Genomic DNA, 17802 nt, shown 5'->3' with positions numbered 1-17802 from the left:
CAAACTGTTCTTTTCATAAATTTGGTTTTGCAAAATTAGAAGTTGTGAATGCTGAACCAAGACAGACAGACAAACAAGATGCATACAGTCAGCCACAGGATGTCTAGACCACAGATTACATGCAGTATGTGACCTATACAGGACAGAAAGACACACTCCACATGATGCCACACGCAGATAGAGAGAGAGGGAGAGGGAGGCAAGCAACCTCAAGATACATTATTAACATCCTTTGATTAACCATAATAAGTAGTCCTCAGACCAGAACCACTGACTCCTTTATCATCAGCTCATGGTTTTCCTTTTGGAAAACACTTCATACTGAACAACCTCATACAGCTATGAAGCTGGGGTTTGTTAAGTTTTCTGCTTTAGCTTTTAAGACTAAACATTCTGTGACAAATATATGTTTAAGTCAGTTTCAGTTAAAAACACCTATACATGGGGTTACTTGGAGGTTGTCCTTTCAATTCTGTTTCTAACTTTAATTAAAAGAAAACTGCTGACAATTGTAAAATGGCTTTTTGGCCCATGTTTGCTGTTTTTGCTCCCAGTCATGTTTGCGTAGATTTTCATGTCCAGACAGTTGTGGTGGGACTTAAGATGGCGGAGAAAAGAATGCACCTGATTTACAAAGGAGACCATTGAGTGCACAGAGCTGCATGGCTATCAAAGCACTGTGCAGCCAGCAGGCAACGATTAGCAGGGCGTAGCTCAAACCACATCTTTCACTCAAACACACAGTCATGCACAAATACACAAACACACACACACACACACACACACGCCCACAAACCTCAGGTGTATCCACATTAGACACTCCCTGTCTCTCCTTCAGAGAAGTAAAATGCAGGCTATCGGGGAAAGCAGTGAGCCTGGTCTGCCAGTCTCACCGTTTGCTGTTTGCTTTGTCTTTTGCAAGAAAACATTGGCCTTGGCTACATTTATCTTTAGCATCACATGACTAAAGACTTAGCAGAGGAAGGTTTGTGAGTGTGTGTGGCCATACAATCCTATAAATTGTTAATGCTGTCTGAGATAAATATAATGACTTATAGTGGTCTTATCGTCCCTCGTGATTAACAAGCACATTTTAACAACCCATAGCTGTGTTCTAATAACCCTGAATAAAACTTTTTCTGCCTCTCTCTTCCCTAGTTCCTCAGCATGTCACTGTAAAACACAAAATGATGTGGCACTTTTGAAACGGGACTAAGCCAGCATCAGTTTTTGTTGTAATTTGCCAAGCGACAGTGTTCTCACAACGTGAGCGCATAGCATATCATGTACTTGAAATTCCATGTCAGGAGTCGATCTTATAAGTTCCACTTGAAGGTGGCATCGCTTCACATAATAAGGTGGTGAAGTCTAGCCTGATAATCAGCCTGAATTACCTTTTCCTTTCAGTTCATTATTCAGCCTGACACAGTATTTGTGTTTGCCATTTTCTCTTTTGGTAGGGCTGTTATTTTGCCCTGACTAATTAAGATCAAGTGACTTGTCTGTCCCACTGATGACACAAAAGTCATTGTTACAATTGCAAGAAACTATTAATATCTCATTTATGTGAAATGAAGAAATATTATTGTTTCTCTTGTTTCCTTCCAATATAGTTTCATAGTTGCTATAAAGTGGAAGAGAAACTACTTGAGAATTAGGCTGTTCCACTGTATTTAAAACTGTCGTCATGGCTCATTAATGTTTTGGCTGATTAGTTTTTCTTATGGAGATTGGTTTCATTTGACTTATAATTAGCATCACATGAACTTTGTTTTGGTGATATCCAACCAACAACACATGGAGGAAAAGCTAAATGCAGTAGCTGATGGTTAAATCTGGCACTGGTCTTCCTTCCCCAGCGGCTTCTGGCTTGGAGGAATTTGGAGAAATGCTTCCATGGTTCCCAGAGGCTCACTGCCTGCTGTAGCAGTCAGTGACCACTCTCCATTGCCCTCCTTTGGCTCTCACACACACAGCACTGATGATGCTTGTGACCTTGGAAGTAGTGTGCACAGCAACGGACATGAGGCTAAACAAATACATGAGGACTCGGTAGAAGCAGGGGCTGATGTCATCTACACCACAGCAAGACAGTCCATCATAGTCCCACTTTACACCCCCCCCTCCATCCATGGGGAAATAGTTTCTTTTGCTACTTCAAAGAAGACGGAAAACAGTTTATCAGTTAACCAGCCAGGGTGTTTTTAGATGCTCTTTGAAGGGGTGATAGTGGCTGTCATGGCAGTTCATTGGTTTGAGAGGTCAACAGGCCACAGGTTTTTCTAATTACAGCGAGACCTGCATGGGCAGACACATTCCTTCTGTCGGATTTTCCGTTTTGCTTTCATACCTCTAACATCCTTTGTCTGTGATCTAAATGACCATTTAAAGTGTCCCTTTTTATGCCGAGGACTGTCCTGTCACCCACAGCGTGTACAAAGTGCTAACTGTTCATTATTACTTTAGTTAACTTTGATATTTTTCCAAGAGTTTTGAAGGTTGTGTTTTTCTCATCTATCGCCAGACACTAACCCATGCTTTCACAGTGTTTGACTCTCAGAAAAGTCTGTGTGGGTGTCTGTGGAGACCTCTGTTCAGGCTTGGGCTTTGGGGCCCCATTCTCTCTCCTCTATCCTACTTTGCTCTATGCTTCTCTGTTCTGCATTTCTGAACACAGAGACTCTCTCTCTTTTTCTCTCTCTCTCTTTTTTTTGCAATTGTGCCTGTAGATGAATGTCTTGCCATCCTTAGCTCAGGAGGGTTTGAGACAGGCTGAACTAATGACCTCGGCTCCTTTGTGCCCAGCCTCAAAGGAACAGGGAATTGTGCTTACTGCAAAGAGGAGCAGTTTGCCGAGAGTGCTCCCTCTTCATATTTACGTCTCTCTTGTTTTAAAGATGGCATTTCAAGATCATTCTTTATTTGAAACTTTGTTGGTGAAGTTTAGTAAACCCTAACAAAAGTGGTGTGAGCAGCATAGACAGTGAGGTGAATAGCCTGCTTTATGAGTTGTGAAGGACATCTCTTTAGTGTCATTTACCTTTAATTTTACTGTTAATCTTGAAAACAACAAATCAAATATCATATCATATACTGTGCTAATGGTTGAAGTTCCTGTTAAAACCCACTGTGCCTCAAATGATGCGAATGCTAAACTCAAAGATTTTTCAGAGATGGCACAAAGCTGCAAGATTTTCCTTGGTACTTGTTTGCTTATGGGATTAGGCTCTTTGGAAAGCTTGGATGGACAGCCTTTGTGCCATATCCATTTAACATTACTGAACAGGCTGTTGTCCAGGGGTTAGTGGCGTTCTCATGACCTCACCTGGCCCCAGAGGAAGCTCTGCCTAATGATCTGTGCTAATGGCAGCCCAAATCTGTTGTTGTACTACATTTCCATGGCAACCCAGGACTCCAGATCATATTGCCAGGAGATAAATTCCACTTTTGTCTCAGAGCTGCTTTATCCATAATGTGTTAACAGATAGTAATAGTAAAAAATTAGAAGTGGAACTTTGGAGAAAGCCCAGTGGTTGACAGAAAAATCAGAAACTGTGTGGCAGCTTCTCCATCTCACATCTGCCTGCACTCTGAATCCTCTACCTTGAAGCCAGAGCTGTGTTCGCTGTGTGAAGATGATTGATCATAGTAAGGACATGTGTGCTCAGTCATCCATCACCCATCCGTCCTCTGCTTAGGTTGTACCAGCTGTTTCCATGACTTTTAGAGGACACTGTCGTAATTAACCCCATGTACAGCCCATTTGAGACATTTTATGGTTTTAGTGCAGAAACATTAATGCATCTGTAGCTCAACAGCTGTACAAAGTGGTCATGTAGTTGTGCTTTTTATTCCAAATCAAGACTTTGTCATTGATTTAATAACTCATCCTCATGTGTCTGGAGTGTTGATCAGAGACTCTACCAGTCTGTTTGTTTAGTGTCACCATATTAGCCCTTCTTTACAAGGCTTCAATCACATTATCATTATACATCAATATGTATAGAATATAAAAACACTTGCCAGGTATTCCTACCTTTGTTAAAGAGTGTTAAAGCACAGACAACAGCTGACCTTTTTAACCAGTCGAAGAGCTCTGAATATCAACAGTGCAGTTAAACCAGAATGGCTGGTAGTTGAGAGGGATATTTGCCCTTTAGTGTGGGAGTACACAGTGTGCCCCACTCAGCTAGAGTCTGGTACTGAAGGGGCCTGTGGAGAGACATTCATACTGGGACCTCACACACAATACTGCTTGCATGAATATCAATAACTCTCCAGCCAGGATTGTCAACAGTGGATCTGCCCTAATTTATTCCAAAGCTCTGATGAAACAAGGTCAGGCTCTTGTTAATTCAACATGGTCACTTGGTTCATTTAGATTTCTTTGAATTATGTTAAGTGTGATATGTGCGTGTGTGTGTGTGTATGTGTATGTATATATATATATATATAAATTACAAGAGTTTTATATATATATATATATATATATATATATATATATATATATATATATAAAACACTCTTGTAATTTTCAAGTCTACCTCTTTTAATGGTGCTTTTTAGTGGCAGAAATATAGTCTTGTTGTCTCACATGGTGTTTAACTGCACTTTACAGCGACCTTGAAACTGACTGATTGTGTGAACACACACAGAGTAGCATTGTAAGATCTCACCAACATGATACTATAGATTCCAAGTTAATTGACCAAATGTGGGACAGTCATAGACTAGTATTGTGCATTCCCAATTACAGCACATCTACTCTTCTCTGTACAGACTGCTGTCAGGTTGGTCAAGCCGTTCATCAGTATTCATAATAACATCCTCTCACACAAAAAGTGGTCCTCTGTCAAGTTCTTTATTGGCATTCCTATTGCATCCCTGCAAGGATTCTTGAGATAAAGCATGATAAAGATACTTTCTGGCCCATACCCACTGAAATTGGCGATTTATGAAGAGAAATGGGAACTGTCATGGTGCCTGCCCTCCACCTCCTCCTCCTCTTCTATTCCTTCTTCCCCAGGACACACACATACCCCTCCCTGTCAGTCTCTCTTCCCCTGGGGCCAGTGGGGAAGGCATTCCAGAGCTCAGGCCACTGCAGAGCTGTGCTTCAGAGGGAAAAGAGAGAGACACACAGTCTTAGTGTTTTTGATTCAAAATGGTCTGCCATCTTGCCTTGCCTATAGCATCTTAACTTTGCATAAAGCAGCTAATTTGTTTTCATTATCAAGTGCATATGAATTTGAGTTGAGTGTTTTGGAGCTGCAGGAACTATCTCTGTTTCTGGCAAGCTAAAACTAAAGACGCTGTCAGAGTCGTTTCTCCTCAGATGCCACCAGCATAGATGAGTAATCCTTTGAAACTAGTCAGAGAGTTGATCTGGGCATTTGAAGAGCTAATATGATTTGATTGTTGCAGACTTAATTGATATTTTATGTTAGAATAAAATGCCTATGGGACAGATGTGGGAAGTCTTTTAATGTACTTAACATACCATAAACAAAAGTGGAATGAAAAGAAATTAGATGCTTCAAGGAAAAGATGTCACATCGGTTGCCTTTTATTCCCTGTATACTTGAATCCGTACTAGTAATGAAGCTGGGTGAAGTTGCACAAGTGAAAACAAAATGTGTTGCAAAAACAGCTGACACAGTCGGTTTGCTCTATTATTTGTCACTTACATCATTTTGTGTTTTACAGTCTTTTGTCAGGCTGCCTTATACAGTATTTTGACTGTTCCTATGGCTACCACTGCCTGAGTAAAGTGGTTTGACATTAAGAGGGCCTCATGGGAACACTGATGCTTCCACAGTATTAGAGACTGGTTGCATGACTTTGCTTTAACAAGTAATTTCTGTCTTCGATTATTTAGTGAATTTTGAACCAGACAGATTTGCATCTTATTAACATATTCGATCTAATTTGTCCTTCATGATCATAGACGACTTGTACCAAAGATCCTCCCCCACTCTGTAATACTTGTTGTCTGGCTCTCTCTCTTCTCTGTGGGTTGCTGTGTGTTAGCCATGACAGCTTTTGTGGGACTGTCACCCTGGTCTCGGAAGTACACAGGGAATCCACATTGGCACTCAGTCTAGCGGGAGAATTCCCCCTTTGGTGGATTGTCCTGTGGTCATCGTGCTTTGTGTGTTGACTGAAAGAATCTGCATTAATTATAGCCTTTCTTCATTCTCTCTATGGTCCATAAAATTAACTAAGCTAATGGAGTATTTACGTGTGTTTGTGTGTGTGTGTGTGCTTGTGCTTGTGTGTGTATGTGTACAGTGTATGTGTATGGAGAGAACATAGAATAGTATCACGGCTCATACAGTATTCTTTTGATTAGACTTTTTTCAGTATAACCAATTTTTACCTACAGATTTTGCACTTCAAAATTTTTTATTTTTCTTTGTGGCAAGCAGAAGGATTCAGATTCAGTATTATAGCACATTATAGCATGTTATAACACCACTATTCCTCGCTACTATTTCAGTTATTCTGCTCTGATGTTGGTCATTAGGTCAGTGTGTGTGTGTCAGCTAGCAGTCTTTCCCTCCACTCCTCCTGACCTGGGTGAAATACAGGCCATTGGCCATCTTTGGTGGCAAAATTCTTTTGACAATTAATGTCAATGTTTTTGGTGTTTAAATTTAGTTTAAATTAGTCATTTAACCAACCAATACAGAGAGACAGAGAGACTCTGAGCAACAAACTGGCCTGACAGAAGGAGAAAGAGTAAGTGAGTGTGTGGGCGAATGAGCTCATGTGCTTGTAGTATGCTGTAAGGAGAAACTTGAGACTGACTTAACTTTATTTGGTGATTACTGTATCTGATGTCATTCAGTGTACTTGAATGATTTTGCAGTGTATTGAACTATATCTTATTATACCTTACTGACTACTTGACACACAGTGAGTTGCCACACACACTAATGTGTCTCTGTCATTTGACGAGGAGTAGCTTGAGCAAATGCTGTCAAGGACCTCTGTGCACTCAAATTATATTCAGAATGCAAATATGACTTTGTGCAGTTTCAAACAGTGAGGATACTCACATTAGTATTCAGCCATTAAGGTTTTCTATTTCCTATTAATGTAGTTATAATGCACAGTTCAGAGTTTCCATCCTTGCTGCAAATGCAGGAGACAGTGTGATGGAACATTGGTTGGGTTATGCATTTAAGATTGACTCACACTGACCTGCTCAAATAATTGATTTGTACTTTAATGTTTATTTTTCTAAATCAATGTCTTGAAATAATATTGAACCGTTTTTATGGGTTGGGCATGTCCTCGTGGGCTCTGGCCCTTCACTTTGATGAGGGGGAAAGAGCATGCAAGGGACTGTAATCATTTTTACATCATTTTGGGGCAGCACTGTATAATTAGAAAGGGTTGATTTCCTTGACCACAGCAGGGGCTGAAATTGCAGGCCTTGCCCCAACCAGGGTTTAGGAAAGTAACTGAAATAGCACTGGCGAGTTTCTGGCCTTGTGTCCCTCTGTGTTATATAGTATCGGTCAGATGGCAGCGCAGTCACCATGACACGCTTCAGCCTATTCACCAGCACTTGGACGATCAGCTTTTATGTGGCACCTCTTGTTTTCAGAACCAACTACCAAAATTACAACTTTGCCATAATCTCTTTAGCATGCAGTATGGCTGAAACCTGTATCAGCCACGACCTACTATGACTGCAGCAAGTGAACAGTCCACTGGCAGCTTTTACAGTGGCCTTAATTAGGCATTAAAATTAGTATAATGGTACAATATTTAACCTCCCTAGGGGCATCAAGGTTGCATAGCAACATGCCCATCATAGAATCACGGGTTATATCTATTCTGAAATTTTAAGTTGTTTAACTTGTGTCAGGTGGCACACAAGTGGAGAGGCAGTGCTGCTGTTGCAGGTGTTCTTTCTCTCTTCCAATCCTACACACAGGGACTTTATTATCTCAATTTTGCAATTTATCCCTTTGTTTAAGAGTTAGGTAGAGGAATGGGATGGGAGAGAGATATAAGAAATGAGATGTTAAAGGATCCCTGGCTGATGCAAACAGTATGTTGTGTTTCATGGTCAGTTCCTCCACCTCTAGCCCACTACCAATGATGTACTTTCAGCCCACCACCACCTGAAAGTACATCATTAATTTTTAATGCAGTAGTAACAACCCCACCCTCACACTTAAGAGAAACACTTGGAATGATGTGAGATCAGTATTTGAAATATGAGGGTAGACTCTTTTCTTGGGGTTTGTGTTTGCATCAAAGAGAGAACTTGACTTAGATTCCCTGCATCAAATCTGTCATATCTGACCCACAGTCAGACACACACACTCCCCTAAGGACCCTTTAAAGTGTTGGTATCAATGTAGATGCAGTATTTTCCACCCAGGTCAGGGTGACGGCAGGTCCTGACCTTGGCTGAGCGACCTTTGGGTTGTTCACAGGTTTTTCTGTGTCTGTGGGTATTGCAACCTTTCCGCTTCCTGTCTCTGGCATTCTTCTTTGTTAAGAAAACCTTTAAAACACAGGACAGCTTTGTGTCCCCTGTGGCGAGGCGGAGGCGTAGAGAAAATGGGTCTCTGTTTCTGATTAGCCCGGCAGCCCAACAACACTCATTTCCCCGAGGACAGGAGCAGGATGCTAATAGTAGCTTGCCTCTTACAGTTCAGTCTTTAGTGATTTCTACAAACCTCTGGCTGCAGACAGGCGTCAGTGCTAATCTGCTGAGGTCTTCCCAAGCAGCACAATCCTGAGAACAGAACCAAAGCTAATTGTCATTACTGTGGTTCGCCACATCTGCAGTTATGATTTAGCTGGGTCTGCTGACGTATAGCCTGTATTATTAGTTAGGTACTACATGTTATCTTGAGGTTGATAATTCATACATTTTAATTTGTGGCTATGATGAGTGGGCAACTTTGATGCCGCAGAATAGATTACTGTGCTTTACTGTTAGCCGGCTCCATGGCTAGAATGGTCTTTCCATGCAGGATTGCTTCTCAGTAAAGCAAAACCTGCTTTTTCCATTTAGGGCCTGGATACCACTGAGCAAACTAGTAGCCAGGTACAGTCATTTGTAAGACTTGTGCTAAGTCATGTGTAGAGACTGTGGGGAACCATTTGTGTGAGAAGAACAAATCACTGTATCTCAATGGGTGAGAAAAAATGTAGAGGATATCTAGTGACACTATAAGAGAAATGTGCTGGCTTGCAATATAAGAGCAGATTTCTCTTATTTCTGGATGCCTTGCTCTTATTGTACACCACCGTGACCAGCTCAACAGCTTTTTCTGTTTACAGATTACACTAGTTGCAGTGTGGGGTCTTTACATGGGATACAACAAAGTATACTTACCCCATCTTTCATATAGATTTGAGGCTGCATGAAATGTGAATGTCTCTATGTCAGCTTATCATAAAGTGTGTGTTGGTGAGGTTCTTTCCTTGAAGCTGTAGCCTTGCAAGGTTACTTTTATGCAGCTTTTAAGAAACTGTTATGACTCAGGCTGTGATATGGATACAACTTTTTCTCTTGGTATCTCAAGCTGCACAGTATTGATTACAGTATGTTGGACTTAGATCAGATTTGTTCATTCACTTTTAAGTGCTACACTGAATACCAGAGTAAGAGTTTTTTTTTTTTTTTTACAGCCTCTCACATTCTTACCAGACAGTCAGTTCAAAACATTTTCATCAAGTCATCATTCCTCACTGATGTTGTGTCATTTTCTTTGGCCTTGATGTCCCTTTTTTGCTCATTATAATTGACTGCCTCTGTCTGCCCCATAACTGCAAAAACATCACCAGACTCTGCTTCCAGTTTGACAAATTTTACATGGCCTCAGGTCAGTGAAACTCAACTGATCTAGGAGGCAGTGAGTTTGGGGGGCACCAAATCGTAACTGTCACTGACTATGTTTACTGACTCAAAATAAGCTTCGTGTTAAATCTGCTTGAGGATAGTTAATTGGAAAAGCTCATTTTCCAAGTTAACTTTCGGATTGATTCTCAACATTCTGCTGTAGCTCTGCAGGGAGAGAGAAAAGGAATGGGTTATGATTGGAGGACTAGAGACTTGATGACCACGAATGATACTGCAGAATCACCTGCAGGTGGAATGGCAGGTTTGTTAACGTTTTTTTTTTTTTCTTGCATAAAACACACACAGCCAGCCAGTGTGCTTAGTGAATTACATGTTATCTTAAACTCTGTGGTCAATGACACAGGTTTATTTACTCCACTAACTGGATGTCCTTATCATGTGACCCAATGGCATGAGAAATACTCACTGGCCCATGACCCTAGGTTTAAATACATATTGTGTGGCGCTGTGTTTTCTGGGATCCAGGTCTCTTCTGCTTTTTCCCACTCCTACCAGTTGTCCTTGTTTGTGTCCCTGGCAACCTATGAAGGGACTTATCTCTGACATTCTTTCCAGGCATGGCATTCTGTAATGTTTGGCTGATTTTGTGAACACCGACAAACTTGTTCTTAATGTCCTCAAATATTTGCAGTAATTCATTCACACATACTTGCATCCTGAGTCTGAGTATGCACTGTTTGCAACTTTAAATGAACTCTTAGCTCTTACAGCATACCAGGCTGCAACATGTGGGTGGTCAGAAACATTCCTGATAGGATTTTTTGCAAGGAATTTTTAACTCCTGTGAACATGTACTGCAGTCAGCCAATTCACGTGTGACAAATTTATTTTGGGATGCAGAGTATGAAGTGAATTGATATTTGATATCTGTTAAGCTCCTCATCAACACCCATCTTGGCAAAGTGCAGACTGAATGAAATGAATGAATGAATGAAAGAAACAGAGCCATCAGGTGAATTCTGGAATACAGGCGTAGCTGATCAAATAGCATTTACAAACTTGGCAGAGAATCAGCAGCTACAATAAGAGCACACAAGTGGATAGTGTATTGATGACTTAAGTAAACTACTTGATTGCAATTACTGTATTGAGATGACTATGTCATGTAAGTTTAGCATTGTAATTCCAGTTGTCTAAGCTAACTTGCTCACAAACTTTGAGTCATGGAAACAGTGGATGTGTGTTCAGTATTTTAGCAGTTTGTCTGAATCATTACAGGGAATGTCAGCAAGAAATGACTCCACCGAATCCAACATTAGCTGTGCTGTGTAAGCTGATTTCTCGACAACACTGTGGCACTTGCACGTGTTACAAAGTTCCTTGAAAAGCTGACATGTATGGTGGGCAGGGTTCCCACCTGGTATGTCTGTCGAATATGTACTCAAAAATGCCATCCTGACAGAGTCAAGCAGCTTTCTGCTTCAAAATAAAACATTGCCAAGGTTTCCTCTGGGGTTTGACATTCCTGGTGTTCAGACTCAGGATGGTAGTAAAAGAAAATGATTTGGTACATTGTTTCAGTTGGGTCAGTTTCAAGGTCACTTTGGTCATCTTTATTTATCCAAGGACTAAATATAAGGCTTTTTAAAATTCTGGTTTCTGTATCATAAATTCCTTAAAAATAATATAACACAGGTTTCATATAGTAAATAACTTACAACATCACAAAACACGTTTAAAAAATGTATTTAATGTAAATCCTCAAAAGTCTCTTGTCAAAGTCAGTTTTTCTTGTGGTCATGGATTTTGCTCAGGTACATTCTGACCGTTTACATTTCTCTATTATTTTCCCCACTATCACTTAACTCAAAGGTGGCCTACTGAGTGCTGCTGCCCATTTCTTCAAGTGTATTGCATTAAAAACTATTAAGAGGGTGGCTCTGTGCAAAGCAAACATGTAATACATTGCCTGTTGTATGTAACTACATTACATGATACTCTTTCTTCTATAGGCAGTCAAACAAGTTTATATAAAAACTGCATGATTAGCTCATTGGTTCCTTGAATATTACCACTGAATCAAATTTCCTCTATGTAATGTGAAAGAATCGGCAATAATAATAAACCCACTGAGAATTAACACCAGATTATGTAGTTCCTTGCAGCTTTTAGCCTCTTTAGCTCATTGTTTTAGTTTTCCAGGCCACACATAAACTGTATATTTGAGTCTAACTCTAGGCTGCCATTTCTAGCACACAAGCTCAGACAGTGTGCACCACCTCTCCAGGGTGAAATAGAAACAAGAGATGAAGCAAAAAAGTGGCTGGTTAAATATCCAGCAAGCTAATGATCCAGTTGTTTTTCTCAGGAGTCTGTTAACCCAAACCATAGTTAAAGGTGGGTGAACATGCATTTGTCAGGTGGCCAGAAATGACTCCAGGGGGTCCCATGTTGCTCTGTGGCTGTGGTGTTTAAGGAAGCAATTATTAACAGTTAAATAATAGTTTTTATAAAAGCAACCTAAACAGGTTTAGAAGTCTAAAGAGCTTCACTTCCCCCAGCCTTGCTAACTCTGCTCTCCACGAACACTTAAAAACGCATAAGCACAGTAAAACAGAAAAAATATGCCTACATAAGTGTGTGTTTTTTGTGATGCTGAAGGTCAGTGCATAACTAAGTGGGTGGTAAAATTTAAGGACAAAGATTCCTGATGTCAGTACATCAGGTCATAGTAAAGTTATTTGTACCATCTGTAATAACCTTGTGATTCTCCTCAACAGGTGATGTTCACAGTTACAGTGCCCAAAGAAGATTGCCACATGAGGGAAACCCCCAGCCCCAGGGGCCTGGCAGTGGGCACCCTAATGTACAGGATGATGTTTTCAGGCTAAGTCTTGCCAAGGGAGTGTCCATGTCTCTCCCCTCATCACCTCTCCTGCCACGACAGTCCTACATGATGCCCTTACGCCCCAGCAAGAGATCACCAGGTACAAGACCAGCTAAATGTGGTTCATCTCAGATCTTTTGTACACTGTTTCAGCCCCGTTTGGGAGCTTAATTTCTCTCCATGAGTTAAAAGGGATCATCCCTGGCTACCTTCAGGTACTTCTGTATGATTGTTGAACATCTGATGGCACTCCAGGGAATGGAAGTTCCTCTCAGCCTTAAAATACTGCTACTACAACTTTTAACTTGGTCCTCTCTAAAACATATCAAACTATTCTGAGTAATTGTTACTCTGCAAAAATAAAAGTCATAGGAAGACAGGGGATAAAGTTATAAATGGTAGCTGCCATTCGGATCCGATCAGGTAGACTGTGAGCTCAGTCTGCTTACAGAGATTAGTTTTTGTCACTTCATCCCCATATTTGATCACCTTGTGTCAAAGTAGAGGTCCCTACAACTGCACTGTGTGTTTACACTCTACTGGCTCGTAATGGGTGAATGTTTACACTGGATCTAATTGTAAGTCCTCATGGGTTTGTTCTGTCCACCGTGTTGAGAACACGCTTGTCAGCAGCTTCAAAGCGGGGGATACCTTTGTAGCTAAACTTGTTTCAACCTGAGTCTTTGTATTCTGGAGACTTTGCAAAGAGGAGAGAAATCCTTTAAGTGGTCAGTGTGGCCCCACTCACATGTGGCACTCATCTGTGGGCTATCTAGCCTTTGTTTAGAGTGGTTACAGCTTTGATCTGTTTAGGGTGAGGATGAGTTGATGGAAGGGGGATGGTGTGGATTGCTCCTTTATGCAAACTTTTCATTCAAGTTCACATCTCCCCTGAGAAAACTTAATTTAGCTGTTCAACTGCAATTTTCAATTGCAGATTTAAAAGTTATTGTGTTTTACTTCATTTTAGTTTAGAGCTTTCAGTTATGGGGGGCTGTGTAATTCCAGTGAAAGATCAGTATGGAAATATTGTGTTTTTGTCAGTGTATTTTTATGCACCTTTTTACACAATTTTCATCACATAATTCAAAACGTAATATTTGACTCGCAGGCCTGAAATTGTGCATAATGCAAGACACCAGATGCATAATTGCAAATATGCTTTATGAAAAAGATAAGTCCAGTTTATAATAGCTCAGTAGAGTTTTATTGCTCAGCCCGTACTCAAGTTAAAACATATCTATTCAACTACCTTAGGTAATACAGGAGTGTTTTAAATCTGTCAAAGAGTGCTCTGATGAAACATTAATTTACAGACATGAAGGAGGTTGCAAAGAGTGAGAGAGAGTTGAAGAGAGAGAAGAGGCTGGGTTTGTGAAGGTGAAAAGGGCCCTGGGGAAGGGGAACACTCATTAAAGGCATATTCCCTCATGGCATGCACTGTGGCATGGGGAAAAAATGGACTGACAAGATAGGATGCTATAGAGGACAACCAGGGACTGAGGGCTGGGGGGAGGGCCTGCAGGTTTTCGTCTACTGTCCTCACAGGTAACTGTGAAAACCCGTAGGGGGAGAGTTCACACCTCCAGTTAATAAACACATACTGCAGGAAATGTCTCAGCTCTGCGACGAAAACAACCTGGGTCATGCTGCATTTTCTGTTTCTCAGTCTTGCTGAGCCATTGAGGTGACATAGTGTTACACTCAATTTCCTTTTCCAGAAATGGACAGAATTGAGAGAACTGTGTGTCTTATTACCGTTATGCTGATATTCTACTATAAACCATATTGTCAGTGAGTAGTACATTTTCTTTCACCTTGGTTTTTTAAAAAGAAAGTTGAGGATCCCTTGCCAGTTTGTATAATTAATGCTGTTGTTCTTAAGCATGCCAGTATTATGAAAATGCAAGTTTGCTCATATTCTAGGATATAGAATACATGTTGCTATCATTTGATCACTGCTATTATGCTGCTAATTATGAGAGCTTGATAGGTGTTCTTACTCAGTAAAGATTTACCTGCAGATTGTTGCATCACACAAACAGATGTGGAGACTATGGACTTTCCAACACAGGAAAGGTGATTTGCAAATGTATGGTGACATGGGAATTAATAAAAGATTCAGGACCTACCCTAATAGAGGCACCTCTACAAGCAATTCATCTGAATGTAGGCAATAACCACATCTATATGAATTCTAAAAAGAGCAGTCATAATCTATAATTTTTGGCAAATTAAATTTTTATGAATAGTTTTCCAAATAGCATATCTGATTTTACTAATTACTTGTTCTAGTTGATCACTTTATATTACTAGTGGACAGCTCAGTCAAACCACCCTCATCATATAGGCTTCTTGCATGTTGCTGTCTTGTGAAGACCAAAACAACTTATGAGCTAAGAAAAAAATGACATGTTTTCAGCTTTGTGCTAAGTTGTTTTTCAGATAACTCAACAGATTTTTACATAAATATCTTAATAAGTAACTATAAACTATAAAGGAATACCTAATTATTTGGTTTTACTGAAAAATTAATGCGAGTGGTTAGAAGATCAGGTATTAGCTGATGCAGTGCTTAAAGGATATTTGAGGTATAGTAACATATCTGTTGTTCTTTTTATAGCACTTGTGCATATAGAGCTTGAGAATCATCCCTCAGGAACATTTCCGAAAAGCCTCTACATCAGCTAGCCCTGTTAACTAGCTTACTTATTTATCCAAGTCAGACAACCCTCATTTATTTATACATACAGTACATCCATCAGTGCATTCTTTCACACATCCATTTATTCTCCTTTCCATCCAGCCATCACTGTTGTCTTTGAGGGGAAGTGGTTTAGAGATTCATACAACATTTTGTGGCTTGGCTTCATTTCCTGACACATTGTATAATCTATCACAGTTTGGAAGGCCCCAACTTAGTGGTTGTTCTTTTCATGAAAAACTTCACAGGGGACAACAGAGAAACATTGAGTTAATTAGGAGTGTGACGGATGCCTGAGCCACAAAGTCCTGGTGGTGTTGACTGCCACAGCTTTGATCAGCTAAGCCTAGAGCTTAACCATGAAACACAGCACCCTGACATGTGTTGAACAGCACCTACATTTTACAGTCTTAATAGTTTACAGGCCCTCTAAAGGCTTGGGGAGGGACATTTACTGCAAGAATGTTGCCTGAATGGACCCATCTTGCTCCAAAATCAGTGCAGGTCAAAGTTTGTATTGAAAAACTTGAGGGCTCTCAGTATGAAGTGAGTAGGATACAGCTGATGACGCAGTAAATGTGGGTTTCAGCTCTCTTGAACTGCTAAAACTTAATGGTCCCACAGTCTCCTGGGTATCTCCACAGTGACCTCCACTGGTTGCAGTAGGTTACTGTGCTGCTGTGGGATTAAACGCATCTGTTGTCCTTAAGGTTACACTACAAAGTGAGTATGTAAATATGACCTATTTAACACTATCATTGATCCCATCTCTCCTTCATTATACACTTTCGTAGAACCACACTGAATCCTTGAAATATAAACTTTTCATCAGCTTGCCAATATAGTAGAATATCACATATTAGTAAAATGAATTTCCAAATGGTTAGAGGATGGTAGAAATAGAAGTGATACTAATGTTGCCACTGAATGTACAGAAGATATTTGACCTTTCTGTAGTCGCATGATTAGCCTGTGTGCCAGCCTGAAAGGGATCATAAAACAGCAATTCATATGAATTTATTGCTGCCATTAGCAGTGAATCATTTTAATTGGTATATTTGCAATGAGGCCACAAGGGGAGCGGTCTCTGGTCGGCTGTTGTTTATGTTGAAAGGAGCTAAGTGATTTTTGCTTTGATGGGAGCTTTGGCTTTCAGTGGTTCAGAGACTGATCTGACATATCGATCAGCCAAGCAGCTCTGCAAAGCACCAGCAGAGAGCACAGTTCACTATTCTGTCATGATCTCTCTATCAGAGGATCAGGAAAGACTTGGAGGAACTTTTTTTCTGTCATCCAAGCAGGGGGCCGACCCTGCTGAAACTCTTCAATTGGGTGAAACCCTGCTGTGTTTGGACATCAGACCCAATAGGCCAACCTGAAAAAAGAATCACTACAACTTCTAAGGACCCCCCCCCAGTTTTTTGCATGTGTGTTTAAAGCCGATCAGGTGACGATTTGCACTGACAGTGGTCTGATGCTATGACCTATTTGTTGCTTATCTCCCCCTTATCTCTGTTTTGTGGCAGCAACTCCACTTTCACTCTGAGCACACTGAATGCTATACATGAGTGATGGTTAGTTGGCGGTTTAAGCCACTGCACAGGCTCTGCAGTGTGTTTGTTTGTGGTTATTGAGCACCTTAGCCATTAAGTAAAATGTCTGTGTTCTTACCAATAGCTTTGCAGGATATTAACGCAGCAGACCACAGTAAACAGCACAGAGAATCATTTGGTAAAACACTTGATGCTTTCTTAATAGATTTCTGTGTTTTCATTAAGCCACATAGTTACAGAACAGTTAGCAACAGCAAATGCAAGCTCAGGGTGTGCTTTAACTAAAACCACCTCTGCTAACAGAAATTTAGCTCATTGGATTCAAAATGATAGAAATACTTAACATTTTCCACAGTTCGTTTAAACGCCTTTTTGACAAATATTGACAGAAGAAACACAAGCACAGCATTTATCCACGGGTGTTCTTCATCTTACTCTACACTGCCAGATGAGGGCAGTTTTTTTTGTAGTTCTGTCAAGAGGATAGAAACTCTCTTCAAAGGCAGTTGTAGCCCCTTTGAGGTGAGCCTTCCTGAAGTCACCTCTGGGGTATTGACAGCAACCAGACAGCCTTTGGGGAATATTGATGCCTTTCTGAGAGCTGAGCTGTAAAAGACCTTGTGATGCTGCAGGGACTCTTTGAAAGGTTCCTCTGATGGGCACCCAGTGAAAAGTACTATCCAGTTCTCCACTTCACTACACCTCACTACACTCCAGCTTTGGCTCCTTATCACATGTAGTCCCCCTTTTTCATCTGCAGTGGAATCCCAGTTCACCTACTGCCTCAGAGACCTATACTGAATAAAGTGTTATTGCTTCTTCA

General features: G+C 40.6%; 1 protein-coding gene across 1 annotated transcript in view; it reads left to right on the top strand.

Moving 5' to 3' along the window:
- Positions 1-17802, top strand: part of tanc1b (tetratricopeptide repeat, ankyrin repeat and coiled-coil containing 1b) — an 88886-nt gene that overhangs the window by 16577 nt on the left and 54507 nt on the right. Inside the window, exon 3 of the mRNA XM_018702340.2 lies at positions 12616-12822. Coding sequence (XP_018557856.1) covers positions 12616-12822 — 207 coding nt within the window. The remainder of the gene's footprint in view (positions 1-12615; positions 12823-17802) is intronic.

Source organism: Lates calcarifer, linkage group LG1 (assembly GCF_001640805.2).
Source record: "Lates calcarifer isolate ASB-BC8 linkage group LG1, TLL_Latcal_v3, whole genome shotgun sequence".
In the NCBI taxonomy this organism is placed as follows: domain Eukaryota; kingdom Metazoa; phylum Chordata; class Actinopteri; family Centropomidae; genus Lates; species Lates calcarifer.
The sequence above is the reverse complement of the archived record's forward strand: the minus strand, read 5'-3'. Positions and strand labels throughout refer to the sequence as shown.